Source organism: Furipterus horrens, unplaced genomic scaffold, assembly GCF_987537825.1.
Source record: "Furipterus horrens unplaced genomic scaffold, mFurHor1.1.pri manual_scaffold_8, whole genome shotgun sequence".
Taxonomy (NCBI): domain Eukaryota; kingdom Metazoa; phylum Chordata; class Mammalia; order Chiroptera; family Furipteridae; genus Furipterus; species Furipterus horrens.
Genome location: NW_028327178.1, coordinates 91658862 through 91685762, shown reverse-complemented (window position 1 = coordinate 91685762; position 26901 = coordinate 91658862). Strand labels below are relative to the sequence as shown.

The 26901-nt window shown below is 42.7% G+C and overlaps 1 protein-coding gene, 1 long non-coding RNA gene and 1 other non-coding gene across 10 annotated transcripts in view; 2 read left to right on the top strand and 1 right to left on the bottom strand.

Annotated features, from left to right (window-relative positions):
• RALY (RALY heterogeneous nuclear ribonucleoprotein) overlaps positions 1–17556 on the bottom strand; it is an 88085-nt gene extending 70529 nt beyond the window's left edge. The window contains exon 1 of one of the 7 annotated variants that reach the window (XM_090286257.1): positions 17397–17556. In XM_090286257.1, coding sequence (XP_090142383.1) covers positions 17397–17541 — 145 coding nt within the window. In that variant the 5' untranslated portion in view covers positions 17542–17556. Of the gene's footprint in view, positions 1–16938; positions 17218–17396 lie in introns of those variants that run through there. The other 6 variants (XM_090286261.1, XM_090286256.1, XM_090286255.1 and 3 more) reach the window with 6 other exon arrangements.
• Positions 6916–7019, top strand: LOC150003453 (U6 spliceosomal RNA). The gene has a single exon (XR_016512935.1). It is a non-coding gene; the product is annotated as a U6 spliceosomal RNA (small nuclear RNA).
• Positions 16605–20309, top strand: LOC150003451 (uncharacterized). Of its 2 annotated transcripts, none has more exons than XR_016512766.1 (3): positions 16605–16709; positions 16840–17486; positions 17981–20309. It is a non-coding gene; the product is annotated as an uncharacterized LOC150003451 (long non-coding RNA). The 2 variants fall into 2 exon arrangements; XR_016512767.1 differs by having other exon boundaries at positions 16605–17486; positions 17981–18109; positions 18230–20309.
• Positions 20310–26901: the final 6592 nt, after the last annotated feature.

The window sequence follows — 26901 nt, the reverse complement described above, 5'->3', positions numbered from 1 at the left end:
CATGAAAGTGCTGTGCTCTGGGAGCAGGCAGGGCCACCTTATTTCCCCCAACCAGGTAATTTAAGGTACATTTTCTAATATTTGCTGACAGAACAAAGAAGCAAGACTCTTAAGACATGATCAATATTCATGCCAGCCTTCAAAGTGATTTGGTAAAACTACAGAAAATAAACACCCATCTAGAGTCCACCCGGCAGGATAAAAGCTGACAAAGAAATGGCAATTTTTCCCCGAGCAAATATACAAGTAATAGATGAGCTCTAAAAGACTAAGCTCTTTAGGTTTTGACATTCCCCTCCCTCCCTTCCATTTTAAGAGAAGACAAACTCTCTTTCAATACACTTCAAGTATGACCATTTGATGGATTAATTTCTTCCCTGAAATGATGTAATTTTATAGGCAAACTCATTCTCAAATTCTATCCAGTTTAAATACAAATTGGCTTGGGAATGGTAGGACCTTTTCCACTGCTCCAGGAGGCTATGAGAAGGTATCACCCACCCCAAAGAATGGGTCACATCCTCCCCCTCTGCTCATTAGCAGGGTTATGACATCTAGTCACTCATCTGTGTTTCTGCTCAAGTTGTTCCCATTGCACAGAATGTCCTCTCTCCATCTCTGCCATTTAAATTTCTGTGAACATAACTTTCTGGAAAAAAGGGGAGGAAAGAGAGAAGCACAGCAACTAGAAAAGATATCTGGGTGTTGCTTCTAAGTACTCTGCAAGATATAGTCCAGACAAAGATATATTGGTATTTCTTAATTTATAAGTACGAGTCCAGGCAGAATGTTAGAAACTGGGATGGTCCAGGACAATATATAGTCACTATGATTATCCTACAAGGCCCAGCTCAAATATTCCTCCATAAATGTTCCCTGGGCACCACATCCCCACAAACGAAGCAAGCCCTCCTTCCTCTGAACTTCCCAATCGCTTTACCCTTTTATGGTCCTGCTACCTGAGAATTCATATTATGGTTCTTAAAATCACTTCTGTAACTACACAGCAACCAGATGGACTAACATGAAAAAGCGCTAAGTGTTGACATGGACATGGAGCAACAGGAATTCTCTTATACACAACTGATGACAGTGTGATCTGGTATGCTTTTAAAAACTGTTTGGCAATAACTACTAAAGCTGAACATACACATATCCTATGACTTGAGTATGCAGTCATAGAACACTCACTGTTCTCCCTAACAGTTTGCCTACAGCCTTTTGCTCCAACACTGCTGTGTCTAAATGTTTCCATCCTTCTTTCTCCCAGTCCTAGAAGCTGCTTCAAAAACACTCTTCACGATCACTCCAGCCCAAAGATCTCTCCCTCAATGGAAAACTCTGCTTTTATCTATTACTTCTGACAAATGACCCATGGATTCTTCATATATACACTACATCATCTGGGACATAATCCAAGATGGTGGAGGAGTAAGTGGAAGCTCCACTAACCTCCTTCCAGGACCAATCTGAAATTATAGCTAAGCTGTAGAGAAATCATCCAGAATAACCAACTGAACCCTATCCAAAGACAGACAGAAGAAACCACTTCACTACAACATGACTGGTAGGCAGTGCAGAGGAGGCACAAGAGGGCTGGCTGGGCTCCCACGGGCGGCCGCTGAAGTTCCGGAGGGATATTTCAGTAGCCTGAGGGTTCCCTCTGAGAAGTGTGAGTTCTAAACCAGAAGCTGGACTCCCCAGCCTACAGCACCAGAGCCAGAAAAGATCCCAGATAACATCCAGCTGTGAAAAGCAGCAGGGTTTGTCTGCCAGAGAGAGATGGCTGGAAATGCAGAGAGCCCCTTAAAGGGCCAAAATACAAAATTTTATTTGCAGCCACTTACCCTGGGCTATGGCAGAGGGAGGGTAGAGTGGACTAGGGACACTTGAGGATAGTCTGGGGCTGATGGCTCTGGGGACAGACCTGAAGGAACAGCTACCAGGATTCCTGTGCTGAGTCATACTGCAAGAGCCATCTTGCTCAGGCAGAGTAGTCCCCTCCAAGTGGCATCATCCCAAGGAGAAGCAATAGCCCCACCCACAGGAATTACTCTGCCCCAACCTGTGGTACTTAAGACGACTGTGGATTACAGCTTGATTAAATTGTGAACTTATCAGTTTAGCAGCTGATTGCTTAATAGCTAAGGTAGAAAATACAAAGAACCAGACAAAAATGGGATGGCAATTTACAGACCCCAAATGAAGGAACAAGAGAATTCTCCAGAACTAGATGAAATAAGAGGCAAGCAATTTATCAGATAGAGCGTTTAGAGTAATGACTATAAGCATGGAAAAAAGACATAGAAACTATAAAAAAGGACCAGTGAGAAATAAAGAATGCAATATCTGAGATAACTAATACAATGGAAGGAATAAACGGTAAGTTAGATGGAGCAGAGGATAGAATCAGTGTTTTGGAAGACAAGGTAGAAAAAACGCCCAGGCAGAGCAGCAAAAAGATAAATGAGGAGAGCTTAACAAACATTCTGGACAACATGAAGCATACAAACATCTCCATCTTGGGAATACCAGAAGGAGAAGAGAGAGAGCAAGGGATCAAGAACCTATTTGAAGAAATAATGATCAAAAACTTCCCTAACCTGGTGAAGGAAAAAAGTCACACAAGTCCAGGAAGCTGAGAGTCCCAAACAAGTTGGACCCAAAGAAGCCTACACCAAGACACATCATAATTAAAATGACAAGGCTTAAAGACAAGGAGAGAATCCTAAAAGCCCAAGGAGAAAAGCAGGTAGTTACCTACAGGGGAAAACCAATTAGGATGGCATCTAATTACTCAACAAAAACATTTCAGGCCAGAAGGGAGTGGCAAGAAAATATTCAAGGTGATGAAAAGCAAGGACCTACAACCAAAGCTATCATTTAAAATCAAAGGAGAAATAAGGAGTTTCACAGACAAGAAAAAGCTAAAGGAGTTTGTTAACACCAAACCAGCACTGCAACAAATGTTAAAGGGCTTGCTTTAAGAAGGAGCCCCCCACTGGGCTGGCTCAGCGGACTGAGCGCTGGCCTGAGAACCAAAGGGTCGCCGGTTCGATTCCCAGTCAGGGCACATGCCTGGGTTGCATGCCAGGTCCCCCACTGGGGGCGTGTGAGAGGCAACCCACACTGATGTTTCTCTCCCTCTCTTTCTCCTTTCCTTCCCCTCTCTCTAAAAAAATAAAATCTTAAAAGAAGGAGAAAGAAAAAAGAGAAAAACAACCTAACAAAATGGCATTACATTTGCATCTATCAATAATCACCTTAAATGTAAATGGCTTAAATGCTCTGACCAAAAGACACTGGGTAGCTGAATGGATAAGAAAACAAGGCCCATATATATATTCTGCCTCCAAGAGACCCATCTCAGACCAAAATATACACACAGACTAAAAGGGCTGAAAAAGAGATTTCATGTAAATGGCAAAGAAAAAAAAGCTGGGGTAGCAGTATTTCTATCTGACTAAAGAGACATTAAAACCAGCTATAGTAAGAGGCAAAGAAGGACACCACAGAATGATAAAGGGAACAATCCAACAAGAGGATATAACCCTAGTAAACATTTACTCACCCAACAATGGAGCACCTGAACATGTAAAGCAAATCTTGATGGACATTAAAGGAGATCAACAGGAATACATTCATAGTCAGGGATTTTAACACCCCACTGACTTCAATGGCTAGATCTTTCAGGTAGAAAATCAACAAGGAGACAGTGGCCTTAAACAACACACTAGATCAAATGGTTTTAATCGATATCTTCAGAGCATTTCACCCTAAAGCAGCAGAGTATATATACTTTTCAAGTGCATACGGAACATTTTCTAGGATAGAACACATGCTAGAACACAAAACAATAAATTTAAACAATAAATTAAAACTGAAATCATATCAAGCATCTTCTCTGACCACAATGCTATGAAACAAGAAATCAATCACAAGAACTCGGAAAAACATGGAAAAACATAAAAGCTAAATAACATGTCCTTAAACAATGAATGGGTCAACAAGATCAAGGAAGAGATCAAGATACCCTGAAACAAATGAAAATGAGGACACACAATCCAAAATCTGTGGGACATTGGGAAAGTATCCTAAGAGGGCAAAAAACAAGAAAAAGCTCAAATAAACAATCTAACTTCACACTTAACGGAACTTGAAAAAGAACAACAAAGCCCAAAGTGAGTAGAAGGAAGGAAATAATAACGATCAGAGCAAAAATAAATGATATAGAGTCTTTAAAAAAAGACACAAAAATGAATGAATTCAAGAGCTGGTTCTTTGAAAAGATAAATAAGACTGACACACCTTTAACCAGACTTATCAAGAAAAAAAAGAGAAAGGACCCAAATAAATAAAATCAGAAACAAAAGAGAAATAACAGCTGACACCAAATAAATACAAAGGATTGTAAGAAAACATTAATGCCAACAAACTGGACAACCTGGACGAAATGGATAAATTCCTAGAAACATATAATCTTCCAAAACTAAATCAGGAAGAATCAGAGAATCTGAATTGACAGGTTACACCTAATGAAACTGAAGCAGTAATCCATCCCCGCCACCCTTCCTTGCCCTCCCCCCACACAAAAATGCCCTGGACCAAGTGACTTCACAAGTGAATTTTACCAAAAAACATCCTCAAAAGAACTACCACCTCTCCTTCTCAAACTATTTCATAAAATCCAAGAGGAGGGAAGGCTCCCAAACTCATTTTACAAGGCCAGCATTACCCTAATTCCAAAACCAGATAAAGACACTACAAAGAGAGAAAATATAGGCTATTATCCCTGATGAAAACATAGGCCTTTATCCCTGATGAAAACATAGGCCTTTATCCCTGATGAACATAGATGCTACAATCCTCAACAAAATATTAACAAACCGAATACAGCAATACATCAAAAAGGTCATACGCCGTGATCAAATGGGATTTATCCTGGGAATGCAAGGTTAATATAACATTTGCAGATCAATAAATGTGATTCACCACATAAACAAAATAAAGGATAAAAACCAAATGATCTTATCAATAGATGCAGAAAAAGCATTTGATAAAATCCAGCACCCATTTCTGATTAAAACTCTCAGCAAAGTGGGAATAGAGGGAACATATCTAAACATAATAAAGGCCATATACATCAAACCCACTGCCAGCATCATACTCAATGGACAAAAATGGCAAGCGGTCCCCTTAAAACCAGGAACAAGACAAGGATGTCTGCTTTCACCTCTCTTACTCAACATAGTACTGCAAGTCCTAGCCACAACAATCAGACAATAAGAAATAAAAGGCATCCAAATTGGAAAGGAAGTAAAACTGCCCTTGTTTGCAGATGATATGATACTGTACATAGAGAACCCCAAAGAGTCCACCGAGAAACAACTAGAACTGATAAATGAATTCAGCAAAGTAGCAGGATACAAAATTAATATCGAGAAATCAGTTGCATTTTTCTATGCCAACAGCAGACTAACAGAAAGGGAAATTAAGAAGACAATCCCATTCACAATTGCTCCAAAAAGAATAAAATTCCTAGAAATAAACCTAACCAAGGATGTACACAGAAAATTGTAAGACATTTAAGAAAGAAATGGAAGATACAAATAAATGGAAGCACATACTATGTTCACGGATATGAAGAATTAACATCATTAAAATGTCCATACTACCCAAAGCAATCTATAGATTCAGCGCAATTCCTACCGAGATTCCAATGACGTATTTCACAGAACTAGAACAAATACTCCAAAAATCTATATGGAACCATAAAAGGCCCCATATAGCAATAGTGATTCTGAGAAAGAACAAAGTTGGAGAAGTCACACTACCTGATATCAAACTATATACCACAAGGCCATACTAATCAAAACAGCCTGGTACTGGCATAAAAACAGACACACAGATCAATGGAGAGCCCAGAAATAAACCCACACCTTTATAGTCAAATAATATTCAACAGAGGAAGCAAGCACATATAATGGGCTAAAGATAGTTTATTCAATAAATGGTGTTGGGGAAATTGAAAAGATACGTGCAGAAAAATAAAACTAGACCACTTTCTTACACCACACACAAGAACAAATTCAAAATGGATCAAAGACTTAAATGTTAAGACCCAAAACCATAAAAATCCTAGAAGAAAACATAAGCAGCAAAATCTCAGATATTGCTCGTAAAAATTTTTTATTACATTTATCTCCCCAGGCAAGGGAAACACAAGGAAAAAAATAAACAAATGGGACTACATCGAACTAAAAAGAATTTGCACACCAAAGGAAGTCATCAACAAAATAAAGACAACCCACAGAATAGGAGAACATATTCACTGATACATCTGATAAGGGGTTAATTTCCAAAATTTATAAAGTACAAAACTTAACATCAAAAAAGCAAAAAATCCAATTTAAAAATGGGCAAAGGACCGGAATAGACACTTCTCCAAAGAGGACATACAGATGGCAAATAGACACATGAAAAGGCGGTCCACCTCACAAATCATCAGAAATGCCAATTAAAACCACAATGAGATACCATCTCACACCTTTCAGAATGGATATTATCAATACATCAACAAACAAGTGCTGGCAGGGATGTGGAGAAAGAGGACCCTTTTTGCACTGTTGGTGTGAATGCAGACTGGTGCAGCCACTGTGGAAAGCAGTATGGAGATACTTCAAAAAGTTAAATGGATCTGTCTTTTGGCCCAGCAAACACACTTCTGGGAATATATCTGAAGGAACCCAAAATATCAATTCGAAAGAACATAAGCACCCCTATGCTCCTAGCAGCATTAATTTTCAATTGCCAAGATATGGAAGCAGCCTAAGTGTCCATCAATAGATGAGTGGATAAAATAACTATGGGACATTTACACGATGGAATTCTACTTGGCCACAAAAAAAGAATTTTGTGCTTGCTTCGACAGCACATATACTAAAATTGGAACGATACAGAGATTAGCATGGCCCTTGTGCAAGGATGACACACAAATTCATGAAGCGTTCCATATTTTTGTACGTACAGGCCTCACTTAATCCTGTCTGCAGCGCTGCCTCCTGAGACTCAACGGTTTGGCTGAACTAAATGGCTGGGTTGGTGAAGCATGGGGTGGTCTGTGGGCTGCACTTGAAAACTGGTTTCTCTTTTCTATCCTAATGGCTTGGACAGAAAGAGCCCAGAGGTCCGAGGTGGGGGGAATCCTAAAATATTTCCCTCAGTCCAAACTAAGTATAATGGGCAAAAGGGTTTTGGACAGGTGAGATGTGCCTGGCACACCTTCCTCCAAAGAAGCCCTTTTTACCCCCTCATGTGGGGGCATTGAAAAATTAATACCTGCCTTTTGTCATCTAGTGGTTATGGATTGAATGATGCCTTTTAACCCTGTTGCCAAATCTGCTGCCCCCAGAATACAAGGATGCCAGCCTGTTAAACCAAGCACGCCATTGTCCAGGGATAGCCAACTGACCTGGAGTCTGCACAATCCTTCCCCATGTGGGAAGGCCACCCTCCCCTCCACACCCCCACTCTTATTAGAGATTTCTGGACCCAAGGGTAGGTAGGAGGATGACCATGTCCAGCTCGAAGCAGCTAGAGGAGCTCGAGACCTTCGCCCATTGTCCTTTATAAGATTATAAAGGGTCTAAAGTCTGAGAAGGGGGGATTATTTTTTATTGTTAAAGTAATTAATTAATTAATTTAAAAAAAGAAGAAGAATATATGAAAGGGTGAAGCGAGAGAGCTTGTGTGTATGGCCCTTGGGCATGGACTTGGGGGCGAATTGCTGGGGGAGGGGGGGTGCTGGGTGGAAGGGAGCAAAGGGGAAAAAATTGAAACTATTGTAACAATACAATCAATAAAATATACTTAAAAAAAGAGAATTTTACCCTTTGTGACAGTATGGATGGGCCTATAGAACTATGCTAAGTGAAATAAGCCAGTCAGAAAAAGACAAATACCATATGATTTCACTCATATATGGTATCTACTGAACAAGCTGAAGTAACAAGCAAAACAGAGACAGACTCGTAGATGGAGACAGATTACACAGCTAGGTGGGAGGGGTGGGGTAGAGAGATTGAGCAAAAAGGAAAAAGGACTCATGGATATGAACAATAGTGTGGTGATTACTGGGGGTAGGGGGGTATAAGGGGACTAAATGGTAATGGAAAAAAAATACAATAAAGATTAAATTTTTTTAAATTACATCATCTGATCTCATGATATAGTATTAGTAACCTTATCAAACTTGCTCCTCACAATAACATTGTGAAGAAGGCAAGACAGAGTATGAATCCCATTTTACAGATGAGAAAATGCAGTTTACCTGGCCAAATTAGTTCCAGGGAACAAGAGCAGATTTCAGGCTTCCAAATCAAGCCCTCTGCACAAAAATGCCTTATTATTGACCACATCTTTATGATTATCTGATCTCCTCAAATAAGTCCATAGTTTTCCTGAAGGCTAGAATATGCTTTAGATATTTATATCATTCACAGCACAAAAGAAGGCACTCAGTGGGCTCCATACAGTTTGGCCAATTCATTTCAATACTGTCCCCAACCTTTTGGGGACAAACACAGACATATTTCCTCTTTTCTAGAGCTCACAGGCAATGCTAAATTGTTGGAAGAAAACATGAACACAACACAGCATTCCCAAATTAACATTTCTTTTTTGAGGGTAGAGACAAGGGAAGAGGAAGAGCCTTCCAAGATCAGGGTAAACTCAAGGTTCCCTCAATTTCCTAGGGCTCCATGCTGCGAAGTGTTCGAAGAAGGCTGGCAGAGACAGTGGCAATGAGCTTCAAGAGCCACAATAAGTCACAAATCGATCAGATGCCAGAAACCACACCTCAAGTAATTCCACTTGCAAGCAAAATAGAGAGCTAGTTTACTTCAAAACTGACTATAACAACACTTAAAATGATTTAAGATAAAACTTAAAATTTTCTTCATTCCTAAATAAGAAACTAGACATCAACTCTTTCTGTAATTCAGCCCTAGAGAACTGATATGAGGAGAACAGTGAAAGCACTAGGGAGATGTCTGGACATCCAAACCTGAAGGGGACCTGAATGTTGCCCCCTACCCTAGTGTTGACTTTACACACTGGGTGTTAGACGTCTCAACAATAGAGGATAAATATCTGGATAACAGCCAGAAGAAAGGGAGAGAGGGAAAGCCAAAAATAAATCTAAACAGGAAAGTCATATTAAAACAGGTCTTCTTGCCTAGTCATATATCCATCAATTTTGTTATTTCCAGTCTGAACCCTCAACCCAAATATCTGGGCCAGGGCAGCAGAGTTAAGGAGCAGATAGAATCTTTCATACTTATCCGTCTCCTCTCAAGACTGAAACAATTTGTGGACAAGAATCACATCTTGCTTAGTTTTTATGTTCTCAATAAAGAAACACACAGTAGGTACTCCAAATCCCTGGTATGAATGCGTTGACCTTACGAATGGAAAGCAGTTTGATTTCCAAGCATAATCATGTTACAACAGCTAGACAACCTACTTAGCATGGTAACTCTACCTAACACCCTAATTTTAGTAAGAATTGATTTTAATTGATGTGAAAATCAATTTAGGGTGAGTCTTTTAAGGTGTGAAGAAAAGATCTTCCTGTGTTCAACTGATTCAGGCACAGCTATCATTATTATATTGACAGCACCGTTCCTCAGTGCCAGCTTACAAGCTATCTGCAAGAACAAAGTCCCAAAGGTTTAAAATGGTCTATGTAAGCAGGGAACAACATTTGACTTCTCAGTGCAGCATAATCATACCTTCCAGAAAGAAAACCCAGACCTAGAGAAATAATGAGTTATGGAAATCGTTCTTTTAAATCTACTGCTGAGCTTGCTTTCTCACTAGCACAAAGAATTACAAAGGAAACTAGACAACGTATCAACAGACACCAGTACCTTTAACTAGGCTTAGGAAAATCCTTAATAAATCAAATAAACAGGAGACGGCTAAATACCAGATAAATGCCTCTGGAATGAAGAAAACCTAGCCAATGACATTAAGTTCCTAAACCTGGCCTTCTAAAAAATACTTACTTGGAATAAAGCAATGATTCTTACCTTGACAAACAGAACTAGTATTCAGTCTCTACAGATGGCATTTCAAGGGCCAGGTAACTCAGTAGCAGTATCTACCTCATAAAGTTAAAACTCTAAGGAAATGCAAATTTCTGGCCTAGCATTTTTCCAGTTTTAGTACTGCTGGGAATTTTACAGTGGATTTTTTTCCCCTTTATCATATGACTTTAAACATATCTGCTACATATTTAAATTAATTTTTTTATGGTCTTGGACTCCAAGTTTGTCCCATAGGACAACAGCTCCAACTTTATAATGGACAATTTGACAAATTCATCTCACAAGCAATTTTTCAGCAATCTGCCCATTCTCAAGAGCAATATCCATCTGGTGATACACTAAAATGTACCTGTGAACCCAGAATTTAACCCTCCGAGAGACTTTCAGTGCTCTAGCAGAGCCCTTCCTCTTTCCAAAGATGGATTCTTAAGCTACTTGCACAAAACCAGAAAGTCAGGTTGTTAAAAGGTAAAAATATCATTTAAGATTATCTAGCCCAAGCCCCCTGTTTTACAGATAGGAATACTGAGATCCCAGAGAGTATTGGGTAATTACAATTAATGTGAGTTTGGCAAGCATCAAAAGCCCACTTAATGCTATTTCCCCCCGTGGAATCACACTGGGCATGTCCGGAGCATTGCCAGGTTTGCACCTTAATCAGGTGAAGCACTCCAAATAGATATGTCTGAGCCTCGGGAAACCTGAGTATTCAACTACAAACTCTGCACCCCTACCCCAGCATAGAGAACAAGGTGCAGTGGACAACCTAAATGGGTCTTTGGGGATATAGACTAGAACCTAAGGATAATAGCCCATCCTTCCTTCCCTCCTCCAAGGAGGTACAGCATACTTATTCACATGAAGGCCATTATGAAGTGACAGAAAGACACTAAAATTCAGAGGAAAAAGGCAGGGCAACAGAAACAGAAAAAGATATCGAACAATGACTCTTGGAAGCTGCCTGACTAGCTATTCACTTAAGTGAGGATGAGGAGGGTCAAGGGACTAGAGGGAAACCTCCAATCCTTTTCTGTCCCCAGCCCCTCACTGTTGGGGTATTACAGAATTTCAGGGACATCCCAGATTTTATGAGGAAACAGTCCAAAGAAGAAAAGGGGCTTTGTCAAGCCCACACACTGAATTAGTAGCATGGACCAGACCAAATGAGCCTCAGGATCATGACTAGGCTCACAATTTATCTCACTGTCCCTCTTACACCCCATCACAGATCTGAAACTTCCCTTAAAATACCCAGGGGGCTGTTGTAGGACAGCAGGCTAACATTACTGCTGTCATCTTCTCCCCTCCAGCTGTACATTTTATACATGAATCTAAAATTGAATAAAACTAGGTTTTTATAGACACTCATATGAAAACTCGCCTATCTCCAACCCTAACCCTCTAACAATGCATAAGAAAAGGAGGGAAATGGAGAGAAGGGGTGAAAGAAAATACCTCCCCAAGAGATATTTTGTCTAAATTATCATCTAGAATCATAAAATGTTATTGCCAGAAGGGACCCTTGGAGTCATCTCATTATTTTCTATTATTTTTCAGATGAATAAGCCTGGACCTTTGCCAGCTGACAAAAAGACTGGAGCACTGAGCAGTATCTCCTGACTCCTGTTCCTAATAAAAATCCCTCCAGGTCCCTTCCCATTCTGTCCCACCCCAATCTGCTCACCTCACTCTCCCAAAACCACTGTATCTAAGCTACTGAGCAATCTGCTGCCCTTCTGGATATGAGCTTCTCAAGCTGTTTTACTCATTTTTGTTTTCCCAGTGCCTAGCAGAGAGTAAGCAGAGTTAACTTAGAGAGGAACGTGATTGTACATGGAGAGCAGTGCCAAAGGAAACTGTCTGGAGAATATGTAAGGCTTCCTTCGCTTAACATCAGCAGTCTTCAAAGCTGTGCAGGACCTGGATGTCTGCAATCTAATATTTCCTCTCTTCCAAAACTAGTGTTTACAGCATCTAGTTTATCCAGAGATAGTTTATCGAGGGGTAGTTGCCAGACTTGTCATGCCGCACTCTCCCCTCACTCCTGCTCCTTCTCCCCTCCCCATGAAGAACTAGGATCAGAAGATACTGCATGAGGAACCTCACTCTTCTCTTCCGTGCTCCTGCTCCTGTGTCCTCGCCTCAATAAGTGGCATCCACATCTATATGCCTGCACCATGTAGAAATCTAGAAGTAATCCTTGATTTCTTCCTTACTCTCCATACCAACAATCTAATTCTCATTGCTCAATTCCATTTTCTTCTACACCCAACAGCCCCCTCCACACACCCACATCATCTTCATTTGAAACACCATCAACTCTTGCTTGTCATTACTGCAACAGCCTCCCAACTGGTCTCTTTGCCTATGGTGCCCTAGTCCTCAAATCCACTCCCCAAATAGGTAGCTAGTTATTTCTCTAAAATGCACAGAGGATCATGGCCCCTTCACTTTGAAGTGAGTACCAAACTCTTCAATCCAGGAAACAAAGCCCTTTCATGACTTAGCCTCTACTCTGCCTATCTTGCCAGTCCCATCTCTTGCCACATCCACCCATCTCATGCTTTATGCTCCACCAAAAAATCTTAAGAAACTTACTTAACCCCAGGGTCTGTTTCTTTACCTACAGAATAGATAATAATAGTAGATATCTCTCAAGGTGTGGGAAGAAATGAGTTAAATACGTGTTAAATGCTTAGAACAGTACGTGGAAGATATAGTAAAAGATATAGTAAAGTCTCACCTATTACCACCACCATCTCTAGACTTCCTATTCCTTCTGCCTTAGATAGTCTTATGTCTCCTCATTAACTCCCCATCTCTTCTTTTCCTGAAGTCTAAGCTTAGCCAGCTTCTCTGGGAAAGCCTTCCTTCACCGTCCCTTTCTTCCAAGGCTGAGTTAGTTACCATTCCTCCATGCTTTCATGCTATTTGTCTGTCACAATACTTCTCACACTGCCTGTTTCCTTACATGTCTTCCCCGCCAAGCCATATACACTCAAGCTTAGTACCATGTGTGACATGCTTAATAATTGTTCAGTGAATGGAAAACTTTCCAAAACAAGATGCCCAATGAAAGAGAATCTCAACAGGTAACCAATTCAAATGTGGCTGGCTGGTCTACATGACTTTAAAGCCCCTCATACAAGAGTCTATCCAATAAACAATTCAGCACACTCTGTCCTCATTACCATACTCAGTGGTTTGGACTTTAATACATAGGAAACATTGAGCCATCAGATTTTTTAAGGAAAGCGCAACATGCTCAGATCTGTTTGTTGCCCTATTACCCATCTCTAGAACACCTCCAACCGATCCCTATTGGTATCAGGACAAAATTCCAACTACCCTTCACAAACATAAACACCACATCCCACCCCAAATACACAGACATGAAAAAAGGGAATTTTGAGAGGCTAAATATGGCATTTCACTCCATCTTAACCAGCTGCAAGCAGTGAAGATCCATAAACACCCTCTAAGAACCCAAAAGCTAATCCCTCATGTGCCTTTACGGAGAGAAGAGCACAAAGAGGGAGCATTTCATAAAGGCAATCCATTTAATCATCCTCTGAGTAGTTCTGATCCGAGCTGCTGTCATAGCACTGCTATTCATGATCACTGCAGCCCCGTATGCCCAAAACTTGGGATAGTCAGAAAGGCAGGTGCAAACACGGCAAGGGTAGAAAGTCCTCTTGGTTCTATTTCAGGGGTATGAGGTGTCTTTGGAAGATACAGAAGGGGCAAGGAGAGATCTCAAAAAAGGTTTCAGTAATAAGGAAATTCAGTCCAGAGTGGGGAGAAAAGGAGGAGGAAGCTAACCCAGAAGTACCTGGGTCCCTGCTTCTGGAGCTGCATGCCACACCCTACTGAAGATACACACTAATAATTGTTCTGCATTTACATTACACCCTGAGGTAAGGGAAGCACTAAGAGCTCCAGCTTTGCCAATCACAAAAGGACAAATATTGTATGATTCTCCTTATATGAGGTGCCTAAAGCAAATTCATAAACGGAAAATAGAAAGGTGGTTGCCAGGGGCTAGGGGGCAGGGGGGAACAGGGAGTTAAGTTTAATGGATATCGTTTCAATTGGGGAAGACAAAAAAATTCTAGATGGATGGTGGTGATGGTTGCACTACAATATAAATGTACTTAATGCCACAGAATTGTACATTTTAAAATGGTTAAAATGGTAAATTTTGTCTTATGTATATTTTCACAAAATAAAGTGCACTAGTTTTAAAGTTATATTGTCTGCCCATATCAACCACATGACCCTGAGAAAGTCCTGTAACCTCTTTAAGCCTGTTTCTTCTTCTGTAAAACAGGTATATCATACTACCTCATTCACACAGTTCCTCTAAGGATTAAATGAGAGGTTCCATATAAAGTCCTTAGTCCAGTGACTGGCACATGGTTAGTACTTAATAAATACTAGTAACTAGTCCTACTACTCACAACTACTACAATGCACTTTCACAGCCATTTTCATAGTCCCTACAAAACCCAGAGTACACAGATAAGGAAATTGAGTCTCAGACGGCCACAAGGAAAGGCTTAGTTCATAATTTTACATTAAATTCTCTGACCAGGAGAGGTGCTCTGTCCTTGCCACTTATTAACTTGATGATCTAAGGCAAGTGCCCTTACCTTGCGGCCTCTCAATTCTCAACGATAGCTGTTAAACCTCCCTCCCTTATAGGACTGGATTAGAAATGAAATCAGATAATGGTTACGGAAGAGTACTAGAAAGTACTGTACAATTAAAATGGTGATTTACGAGAACTAGCATATCTGCTGTGCACAAAAACCTGGCCTCCTCCTAAAGCTAAGCCTGAGGCAGGTAAGAGTGGCTGGGACTAAGCAACTTCCTTGTGATTCCAATTAACTCAAGATTCCTGGTCTTAAGGCCTACATAAGTAATTCAGCGCCCTTTCAAAACATGGCAAGATATGGTAGAAATAAAAATATTACTGGACTAAGACGCAGAAGACTGGGAATTCTAGTTCTAATTCCGTCATTAAGGCACCCTGTGGATCTAGGCTTACTTCCCCTTCCCAAGGTTCAGTTAAAAGGTAAGGGAGGAAAGGCTGATTTAAAAAATGGTACTAGATGACCTGTAAGACCCCTTCCAACTCCTACATACCACAACTCCTAAATTCAGAATCTTGTAAAGTGGTAAGCACAGAAGACCTCCAGACTCCAGAGAACTAATGCAAGTATCAGGAGATTCCTCAAGACCTGGCCTAAAAACTCCCCTGCCTGATTTTTAGATACTTCCCACATGGGGAATCAACACACTGAAAAATTAGAACACCTGCCAAAGTTAATTTTAGTTCACTTTTACCCGTATGGACCTCATCTGAAAAATAGGAGAAATAAAACTCCATTTGAAGAGAGGGAGCTGAAGTAATTGCCTTAAGCCACGTCCTGTTCCCCCTCCCCCATCTGGGAGCTATACATCTTAACACTGTTAAGGTTTCAGAGGAGGAACATGCCTTAAACAAAATAAAGAATGGACCTCACTGTTTATGACTTAAGCTTTCTTTGAGACAAAAACCCAGGGAGGGAGGCGGTGCAGAGCAACGGGAAAAATTGGGACAACTGTAATAGAATTTTTTTTTAATTAAAAAATAAAAATAAAAATGAAGGAACGTCAGTGTGTTTGAGATCTGGAGTCTCCTGCATCCATCAACTTCTAATAGGCAATACTAGCAAAAAATTCATAGTAACTTCCTTTCCCTTGATCCTCCAGTAGCCCCCAATGGGATTTCATCCATAGCATAGTGGACACTAGCGCAGGAGTCAAGGAGAACGGAGTTCTGTCTTTAACAGGTGACCCAAGGGTTAAGTTACCGTAAATCTCTTCACAAAGAGATTACAGAAGCTCACACTAATAAACAACAGTTACCAGCACCATGGCTTTACACTTCCGTGGCTACTAAGTGATTTGAAACAAATGATTCAACCTCTCTGCGCCTTGACTTCTGCTTGTGTAAATGGTGATAGCCCTAGAAGGCCGCCGCGGGCTTTAAATGAAGTAGGACTTATGAAGTTCCTGAGTCAAGTCCATTAAATTTTACCTGTTGGTATTAAACACTTCTCTCACACATTAGCTTCCCTCCGTGAATCTACAAACACCCTTAAAGGAGACTTTCTTTCCTCCATTTCACGGAGGGGCAAACTGAGGCTCGGCTGCGAAGGGGGCTGACTCAGGTACGGAACATCGCCCCAGGTCCAGGGCCTGTTGTTGATCCTCTCCAAGCCCAAGATGTGCAACGAGCCCAGGACCCGTTTAAGTGGGGCCGAGGAGGAGCGAGGCAGGGCCAGTTTTGCGCGCCTCCAGGGGCCCGCAGACCCAAACTGGGAAGGAAAGCCGAAAGAAGCCTGGAGCTAGGACCAGAGCCAGGGCCGGGCCGGGCCCGCCCGAGGCCTCCTCCGCGCGGCTACCAATCCCCACTCCTCCCCCCGCGGGGCGGGGCGCGAGCACAAAAGACTCCAACTTCCGAGCGGGCGCGGGCCCGTGCAGCCAACTCCGGACCGAGGCCGGGCCCGCAGGGACAAGCAGATCGGGAACGCCAGGGCGGCTAGGAGCGAGGTCGGATGGGCCGGGCCGGTGACCCAGGGTGGCGGGCCCGGGTGGGAGTAGGTTCGGGGGGGAGGGCGACGGGAGTTACTCTGGCTCGCGGGACTCCCAGAATGGCCGGAAAAAGAGTTTCTAAAAATAGGCAGCGGCCCGCGCGAAGAAGTGGGTGACGGAAAAGGAGCAAGGAACACCACCCCCCCACACACACACCCCTAAGGAGATACCCGCAGATCCCACTCACCCGCGCCAAGAGGTCTAGAAGAAGCCGCGCGGCGCGGAAGAAGGCGGTGCCTCCGCACTCGGGGCGGAAGGGAGAAAGAGGGCGGACCTGGTCGCAGCTTGAGGAGCTGAGCACACCGGAGGGGGAGAAGTCGCCCCCGCAGTCGCTACCGCCCCTTCAGCCTCTCAGAGATGCCCGCCCCGCGCCCGCGCCGCTCGCGCGCCCAGCCGCACTGACAGCGGAGCTAGCCCCGCAGCCGCGAGCCTTTCCCTCGGCCGGTACCACTGAGGCGTGCGGGGGTGGGGGAACCCGGAGCGGCTTCCCTCAACTCTGCCCTGCCTGCTCCTCCCGCCCTGGCCCCGGGCTCTCCCACTTCCCCGCCTCTGTCTCCAAGGAAGGACAAGGTGACACGAACGCGAGGAGTCCGCAGCTCCGCCCCAGTACAGCCCGGCTTCCCAGGCGTGTGGTCTCTCACTAACCCCTCAGCTTGGCTTTGGAAAGGCCCAGAGCTTCGGCGGGGAGAGGAGGAAGGAGGGGCCGGGGCAGAGCCCAACAGGGAGAGGGATGAGGTGGGAGCCTGCGGAGGCGGGGCCCAGGGCGGGAAGAGAGACTTGCTAGAACCATTATGGAGCCGAAGGTGGGCGGGAACTGAGAGGGTGACGGTGCCAGAGAAGAGAGGAGCACGAGGCATGTAAGGAAGATCGCGGAGGGGCCAAGTTTATGTTTGAAAGGAGGGGCTGTGGGTGGGGCTAAAAGAGGCCGTGCCCAGAGGAGGAGTCAAAGGTGGAGGGAAGCCCAGAGGGAGTAAAGATTGAAGCGAGACTGGAGGAGGGCCCGGAAGGGAGTGGGGGCCCCAAAGGTGGCCGCTCCGGGGTGGAGCCGGAAGGAGGTGTAACCAAAAGGAGGATCGAGGGGATGGTGCTGGGGTGGGTGGGGCCTAGAGGGTGGTGCTGGGGTGGGTGGGGCCTTAGGGATGGGTCCCAAACAAATCCGCCGGGGGCGGTGCCCGAGGGATGCGGAAGAAACCTAGTAGGAAGGAACACCACCTTTTTTCACTTTCAAGGAACCAATTGTGTAGTCTGGGAGCTGATCGCTCCTTGCTGCCTAGTCGGGAGACTCGGCGGAGAGGCCACCCTGAGGGTGGGCCTCGGGGGGAAGAGCCGAACCACCTTAAAAAAGAAAAAGGGTTAAAGCAAGTATATTTACCCTTCTGGGGTGCAGGGAATGTTTTATAATTTGATCTGGGTGGTGCGCCCCCCTCCTTCCTGCTTATTGCTCCTGTCGGAAACCTTCACCAAAGTCTCTGTTGCAGTCTCCAAGGCACAGACAGAGGGGTCTTCCATGAGCAATCGAGGACCGTTGCGTTTCAGTCTTCAGCTGTAGATTTCCCTGAAGGCTGGGAATTGTCCAAATCCTCCATGCGTCCTCCTACCTGTGATAGCGTGATTGTATCTTCCACATCACTTCCCCCAGAACCTGCTGCCTAAGAGCTGGGATTCCCAAGAGCCGGACAGAGCTTGAATTGAACGTTGGCTCTGCCAGAACAGTAGTTATAGCTCCACTTGTATTGTTTGATGACCTCCGTGTCTCTTCAAAAGGAAAAAAAGAAAATTAAAGCGATGGTGACACCAAAGCCAGGAACGTTCTTCCCCCACCTCTTTTCCTTCTTATGCCTCAGGTCTCTTTGCCTAAATACCCTCCTGGAGGAGGATTTCCCTGAACATCCTACCTAAAGATGTCCTCTAGTTTCACCTCTTGTTCATTTCCTTCGTGGTATTTCTTAGTCTTGTCACTTATTTGTCTATGCGTTTTGGCTACCCCCAAATTGTTTAGAGCCTCCCTTGCCATGAAGGCTGGCTTGATTTTCTAGGCTCCCTAGCAGATGACAGAGTTCTGGCCAATAATATGTAAGTGGAAATTGCTTAACCAAAAAAGTTTTTTTAAAGAGACAGGCTCAACTGGCACTTGTCAGCCTTTGCACTTATCCCTGTGTTCTGCCTGGAACAGAGATGTGATGCACAGAGGCACAGCAGCTATCTTACAATCTTGAGAACAAATACTGACTTGATAAGAATGGTACAGCAGATGGACAGAAAGGGCCCAGAGGTTTGAGGGGGGGGGGACCTAAAATATTCCCTTCAGCCCAAACTAAGTATAGTGGGCAAAAGGGTTTTGGACAAATGTGACGTGCCTTGCACACTTTCCTCCAAAGAAGCCCTTTTTTCCCCTAATGTGGGGCATTGAAAAATTAATACCTGCCTTTTATCATCTAGTAGTTATGGATTGAATGATGTCTTTTAACCCTGTTGCCAAATCTGTTCCCTCCAGAATACAACAAGGATGCCAGCCTGTTAAACCAAGCACGCCGTTGTCCGGGGACAGCCAACTGACCTGGAGTCTGCACGATCCTTCCCCATGTGGGAAGGCCCCCTCCCCTCAACAACCTCACTCTTATTAGGGATTTCTGGACCCAAGGGTAGGTAGGACGACGACCATGTCCAGCTTGAAGCAGCTAGAGGAGCACAAGACCTTAGCCCATTGTCCTTTATAAGATTATAAAGGGTCTTAAGTCTGAGAGGGGGGAATTGTTATTTTTCATAGTTATAAAAAATAATTATTTTTTTAAAAAAGAATAATATAGGAAAGGGTGAATCCGGAGAACTTGTATGCACAGCCCATGGACATGGATTGGGAGCATGGGGGATTACTGGGCGAGGGGGGTGCTGGGCAGCAGGGAGCAAAGGGGAAAAAAGTTGGAACTACTGTAACAATATAATCAATAAAATACACTTAAAAATATAATAAAAATATTTTAAAAGAAAAAATAAAAGAATGGTAAAGCAGAAAGACAAAGAGTCTGGATTCCTCCAGAATTTTTATGTGAGATGAAGCCATATATATTTGTGCCATTGTTACTTTTAATTTTTGCTTCTTGCTGTCAAACATATTTCTGATTCATACAGCATAATATCTGGTTCATTGCAGGACTCAATAAATATTGGCTATTGTTATTTTGCCTGTGTCACTTGACAATCAGAACTACCCTATGCTGTGGGTATTATTACCTTCAGTTTTGAAATGGGGAAAGCCAGACTTCTTCCCAGTGTGGGTTGTAAAGTTTCAACAAGATAAGTATCCATAATAACAGCCAACATTTATTGGTATTTGCCATTTTCCTGGCACAGTTCTAAATGTTTCAAATTTATTAATTCACTTACTTCTTACAGCAACCGTGGGGAAAAAATGCTATTATTACTCCCACTTCACAGATGAGGAAACTGAACATCAGAGAGGTTAAGTGACTTGCCCAAGGTCATACAGTTAGCGCACAGCAGATCCAGGATTCAAACTGAGCATTCTTAGAACAATGCCTTGCATCTGGGGATGTGTGTGTGTGTGTGTGTGTGTGTATTTAAAATTTTTTTTAATCCTGGCTGTGGTGGCTCAGTGGATTGAGCATCGTCCTACGAGCCAAGTGTCACTGGTTCGATTCCCAGTCAGGGCACATGACTATGTTGCACATCAGGTCCCCAGTTGGGGGCACAAGTGAGAGGCAACCACACAGTGATGTTTCTCTCCCTCTTTCTCCTTTCCCCTCTTTCTAAAAATAAATAAATAAACAAACAAATTATTCTTTTTAAATGTTTTTTAAAGAGTGCACTGATAGTTGTTAAGTGACTTGTCTAAAGCCACACAGCCTGGAAGAGGTGATGAATTTAATCCAGGATTGGGACACATGTTTGGCTGACTCCAGACCCACATCATTAAAGCAATCCTTGTAGGTAAAGAGGTATGTGGCCTGCAGTGTTGAAGAGTCACATATGTTTGTACCAGGAGGAGCAGCTAAGCCTAGAGCTATTCTCAAGGCCACTGCGCCATCCAGATGAAGAATCCGAGGCTCAGAGAGAGAACATGACTCAACCAAAGTCATCCAACTAGAAAGGGGCATTGTTGGGCCTAGAATCCAGCTCTACGTATTCCACAATTGGGACATAAGGGGTTAGAGGAGTGCTATTCATCCCTGATCTTAATGAGCCCTGGAGACAGCCATGAGTCAAGTGGCAGTGAGGAAAAACCCAGTCATTGTACTAATTAAGAAGGCATTAAATTGAAGTCACACTTGCAGCCCTTCAGTCACCGGCCAGTGTTCTGACAGCCTCACTATTCTCTAGGAGTCGAGCAGGGCTTGTGTGGGACACAGAGAGCAGCCCCTCACACCCTGACTCTCTACAAAAGCACTTAATTGTTTGAGAGAAAATAACAGCACCCCTGCCCAGCTTTGGGTGAAGCTGTAATAAACTAATTGAAAATAAATGGTTTGGGTCTGAGAAAGGAAAGGGTCACTCATAGGAAAATACAAAGAGTACATTCATTTAACAAATATTTATTCAGCTTCTCTTTCTGTGCCCAGCATAGTGCTATGAGCTGCAATATAGCTACAATCAAAACAGATAAAAACCCTGTTTTCATGGAGAATATATTTGTGATAGAATTGAAATCTGTGTATCCTCCACAACTTGTAGGCACACAAAAAAGTATAGGTTCTTTATCTGGTATAATTCACCTTTTTTTTTTCCTGTGCCTCCCTATCTATTATTGTGAACAATATAAACCTAATTAACAGTAACTTAGTCTCTTCCAGTTTAAAATGATCTCACTTAGATAAGTACAGGCATACCTCATTTTATTGCATTTCACAGATAATTGTGTTTTCATCAACAATGAGGCAAGGTCCTCTACTAACGAAAAAACGAAAACTCACTGAAGGCTCAGATGATGTCTAGAGTTTTTTATCAATAGAGTATTTTTAAATTATGGTATGTACTTTTTTAGACATAATGCTATTGCACACTTAATAGACTACAGTATAGTATAAACATAACTTATATGCACTAGAAACCAAAATAAATTCATGTGACTCACTTTATTGCAACCTTCACTTTATTGCAGTGTCCTAGAACCAAATCCACAGTATCTCACAGAAATTCCTGTAGTATCTTTTGAGTAAAAGGTTCATCTTACTGTGTCCCTGCCCCCACCTCTTCCTCTACTCAAGATGGTTTCTGGGTGTCAGCCAATTGACATATGAATCCTCGTACTGTCCTCTGTTAGCTACTAAGGCTGGGGGCAACATGTGTCCAAATATGGACAAACTTCCCCTCCCCACTGAGTCAATGGTGAGGTGGGGAAACTCAAGATACTATGATTTGTAAGAAGGAAACCCATCTGTAGCCAACAGCCAGAGCCCCACCCATATCTCCTATGAAATTAACAGAAACATCATTTAAAATAAAGTAGGGAGGCTAGACCAAAGAACTCCCATGCATGTGTCACTCAACACACACTACTGACTCCAACAAGAAGAGACATACCTTGCATCCATAACAGGAAGTGATACAACTTTACTATCTCATCAGAGAGAAGAAAAAAATTCCTCCTTGCCAAGTAACAGCTCAGCCGATGGGAGACTGCCATAACTCAGCCAATGAAAAGTCATGATACTTTGAACTTTCACTTTCCTCCAATGCTCTTTTAAACAGCCCCCTCCAGAGTCCATAAAAGAGCATTTTCTCCTTTGTTTCGGTCTTGCTCAAATTCCACCATTAGACTGCATATCTAGAACTGTGGTTCTTTGTTGTTCTCAAATAAACCCATTTTGCTAGAGATATATCTGGCTGTCAGTTTGTTTCAGATCAATACTCCTCAGCACTCAACCCATGCTCCAAAGCTGATACCTGCAACTATGACCCAAAAGACCTTGCCACACTTGGCTCATGGACTGGACAAGGCAAAAGTACTGGCACTGTAATGCCACAGAAATATCCTTCAACCAATGACCAATGGAGAGTTGATGGTAACCCCAATATCCTCCCTCCTCATATGGGATAACTCTGAGGGGTATTCTTAGTTGCCTCATAGAGTTGCTCAGTGAGATTAGGTTTCATTTGCCCACAGTAGTAATTTCTCCTTTCTGGGTGTTTTTCTGACAAATCCATCTCCTAAAGCACCATTCACAATTAATTGCTCTCTGTTGAGGGCTTCCAACACACTTTCTCTAACTGCCATTTTATTACTTATGACATTGGCATATACTCAGGTGTGACTTTAATTAATTGTTATTAAATCATTAATTGAGTGGCCACTTGTTTAATAGCCTTCTCCCCTACTAGACTGCCAGTTCCAGGATGGTAGGGTCCATGTCTGTCATATAATCTCATTGACCGTGACTGTGTCTAGAATCCTGGAGCCCACTGCCAAAGGCTTGGGATCTTGAGGCCCCACTCATGTTTTTATTTTTAAGGTTTTATTTCTTTTTAGAGAGGGGGAAGGAAGGGAGAAAGAGAGGGAGAGAAACATAGATGTATGAGAGATACATCCATCGGTTGCTTCTCACATGCCTCCAACTGGGAACCTGGCCCACAACCCAGGCATGTACCCTGATTGGGAATCGAACCAGCAACCTTTTAGTTCACAGGCTGGCACTCAATCCACTGAGCCACACCAGCCAGGACAAGGCCCCACTCATGTTAAAGGAGCAGTATTCTGAATGCTAGAACATGTTCTAACTGGCCACTCAAAGGAATGAACCATCATCCTCCTTGTTCAGCTCATACAACCCTATTACTGGAACCCTACCAGGCAGGCCACTGATCTACCTAAGGTCTAGTCCAACAAATAAAAAGGGACTAAATCCTTCCAGGTGGGGTGAGAGTAGATATCCAATACAGTAGCCATAAGCCACAACCGACTATATATTAAATTAAACTAAAAATTCAGATCCTAAGTTAAACTAGCCACATTTCAAATGCTTAATAGCCATCTGTGGCTTGTTGGCTACTGTACTGGACAGCACAGAATCGCAAAACATTTCCATCATCACAGAAAGTTCTACTGGCCATGGATCACCTGGAGAATTACCCTTTACTGAATACTTCCCATAAGATAGTCTGTTGAAGAGCCCCAGTTACTTCACCTCCCTGTGCCTCATTTTCTCCAACTGTACATTGGGGGTCATAATAAGTATCTACTTCATAAGGTTGCTCTGAGGATTCTATGAGATACGTTGAACACTTGGAATACTACTGGCCCCATAGTAAATGCTCATAGCTGGTTAGTTTTTTGTCATTATTGTTTTTTTATTTTTAGTTAAACCACACAACAGGTCTATTAAATAGATGCTTTTATGATTCCCATTTATAGATGGGGAAATTGAGGCTGAGAGACCTGAAGCAACTTGTCCAAAGTCACATGGTGAAAAAGTGGCAAAGCAGGCTTTGAAACACAAAGCCACAGCTTTCTAGACTTCTTGGGGGGTTAGGGGATGGATCTGCCCCTAGACCAAACTAGAACTTGGTCTAGTTCCACAGTCCTCATTGCCAAGATGAGTTCCTGTCAACCCAAGTAGGGGCTCCAAGCACTTGACCGATGCCCCAACCCCATCATTGGGGACCTCCACCATCAGCTGGCATCCATCAGAAAGCCTTCTCCTTCCTGCTGCCCTAGATGAGATGCTGGGCCCCGAGCACTGTGCAAATAGAACATGAATTCTGTTGACAGGGTAATAATAAGGCTCCTAAATCAGCATTTGGGCTTTTTGCTTTACATATATTACTCAAATTACATGTCAGGGATTAATATACATTATAAACCAGATGTGCTGGTTACATATTTCTTTCTGGAACATCTCATGAGTGCCTCCTGAAACTGCTATTCATGTTAATCACACATTCTTCCCACCATGCTTGGGCCATGGTTGGGCCACACTGACAACAGGAGGGCTAAGGGGGATCAGGAAGAATGGAAGGCCTAGAAGAGCTATAAAGAACCAGACGCTGATTTTCTCACTTTGGAACCAAGCCCAGCTGCACTGGGTTTCACAGTCACTTCTATATCTTTCTCCTGTGCAAGCTGTAGCTTTCAGCCTGGTGTCCCCAGTGCTTAGCCAGGGTAAGCATTGGGGACGCCATGGCATATAGTACTTCTTCAGAGGAGGTGGTAGAGGCTGCTGATTGCCTACCTTAGGTTTATTCTTGTACCAATGAACAAAACCTCAGTATTGTTTGGGGCTGCAATGTAAATACCAAGCTAAAAGTACCTTCCCAATTTCCTTACAACTAGGTATTGGTGTGTGAACCAGGTCTGGCCAATGAAATGGAAGAAGAAATATGTTGGAGATTTCTGGAAACATCCCTTACTTCCTTAATTCCTTATCTCCCTTCCTGGAACATAGTCATGATGATCACAGCTGCAGCCATCTTGCAACCATGAGGTGACAAGCATGTAAACAAAAGCCGACATGCTAAGATGGAGATGTGAAAAATGGAAGGATTCTGGAATCATGTGGCTATATCTGAGCTTTGATACCAACCTTGTTCTGCCTACCTCCAGACATGTTGTTATATAAGTATAAGAAAAATAAGCCCCCATCTTAAATTTGCAGTTATTAGGGCTTATTGCATTTCTGATACATTTGCTTTCTGTGCCCCTGGCATCCGCAGAGAAGCTGTTCTTAGTGAACCTCCTCAGTCCTTGCCTCTTTTCTGAATTATGCCTATCACCACATACTTGCCCACACCTGCTTCTCAGAGAGTTTTCACTACATTCCCTGCTGGATGGGCAGTATACCTTAGCCATAGCTGATTGATTCAGTGGAATAGACCAACCCAGCCAGATTCTCTCCCTGAGAATTTCAACTGGACCCAGAGATTTGCATTCAGGACACACGAAGTGGTAACTGTAGCCTATCATGGCAATGGGAGGTATTTGTTTGGCCTGTACAGAATTTTAAATTATTAATATTAGAAAACATCAGACTTCCTATAAAAATCTGGATTTCTGGTTTTGAAATAGTGGAAACTCTGACATCATCAGGCTTGACAATAAAGGACTGCTGCTGAGATGTGACTAATTCTCTCTAGACAGGTACAACTCTTCCATGTTCTATAGTCTCCACCCAGCTCCAGTACATTCTTACACATGGCTCTACTTCCACTTACTCCTGTTGCCTGCCTGGCTCCTGTAGGCACCTGAGTTTAAGATATCTGCTCTAATTATCCTACATAAGATTTTTGAATCATAATGATGAAAATAATGTTGCTGCCCTGACTGGTGGGGCTCATTTGGTTGGGCATCATCCTGCAAAGCGAAAGATTGCTGGTTCGATTCCCAGTCAGGGCACATGCCTAGGTAGCAGGTTCAGTCCCTGGTTGGGGTACGTGTGAGAGGCAACTGAATAATGTTTCTTTCTCACGACAATGTTTCTCTCCCTCTTTCTTCCTCCCTTCTCCTCTCTCTAAAAATAATTAATTCACCAATTAAAAAATAATGCAGCTGATGAATATAAAAATAAGTTATTTTTAAAGTATATTTTATTGATTATGCTATCATATAGTTGTCCCATTTTTTTCCCTTTGTCCCCCTCTACCGGTTACCCCCCTTCCCTCCAGCTATCCGTACCCTTAGTTCATTTCCATGGATTGTGCATATAAATTCTTTCCCTTCTCCATTTCCTTTAATATCCTTAACATCCCCCTGTCTATTTTGTACCTACCAATTATGCTTCTTAATCCTTGTACCTTTCCCCCCATTCTCCCCCTTACCCCTCCCTGTTGATAACTTTCATATGATCTCCATATCTATGATTCTGTTTCTGTTCCAGTTGTTTGCTTAGTTTGTTTTTCTGTTTTTTAGATTCAGTTGATAGTTGTGAGTTTGTTGTCATTTTACTGCTCATAGTTCTGATCATCTTCTTTTTCTTAAATAAGTTCCTTTAACATTTCATATAATAATGACTTGGTGATGATGAACTCCTTTAGCTTTACCTTGTCTGGAAAGCACTTCATCTGTCCTTCCATTCTAAACAATAGCTTTGCTGGGTAGAGGAATCTTGGTTGTAGGTCCTTGCTTTTCATCACTTTGAATACTTTTTGCCAGTCCCTTCTTGCCTGCAAAGTTTTTTTGAGAAATCAGCTGATAAACTTATAG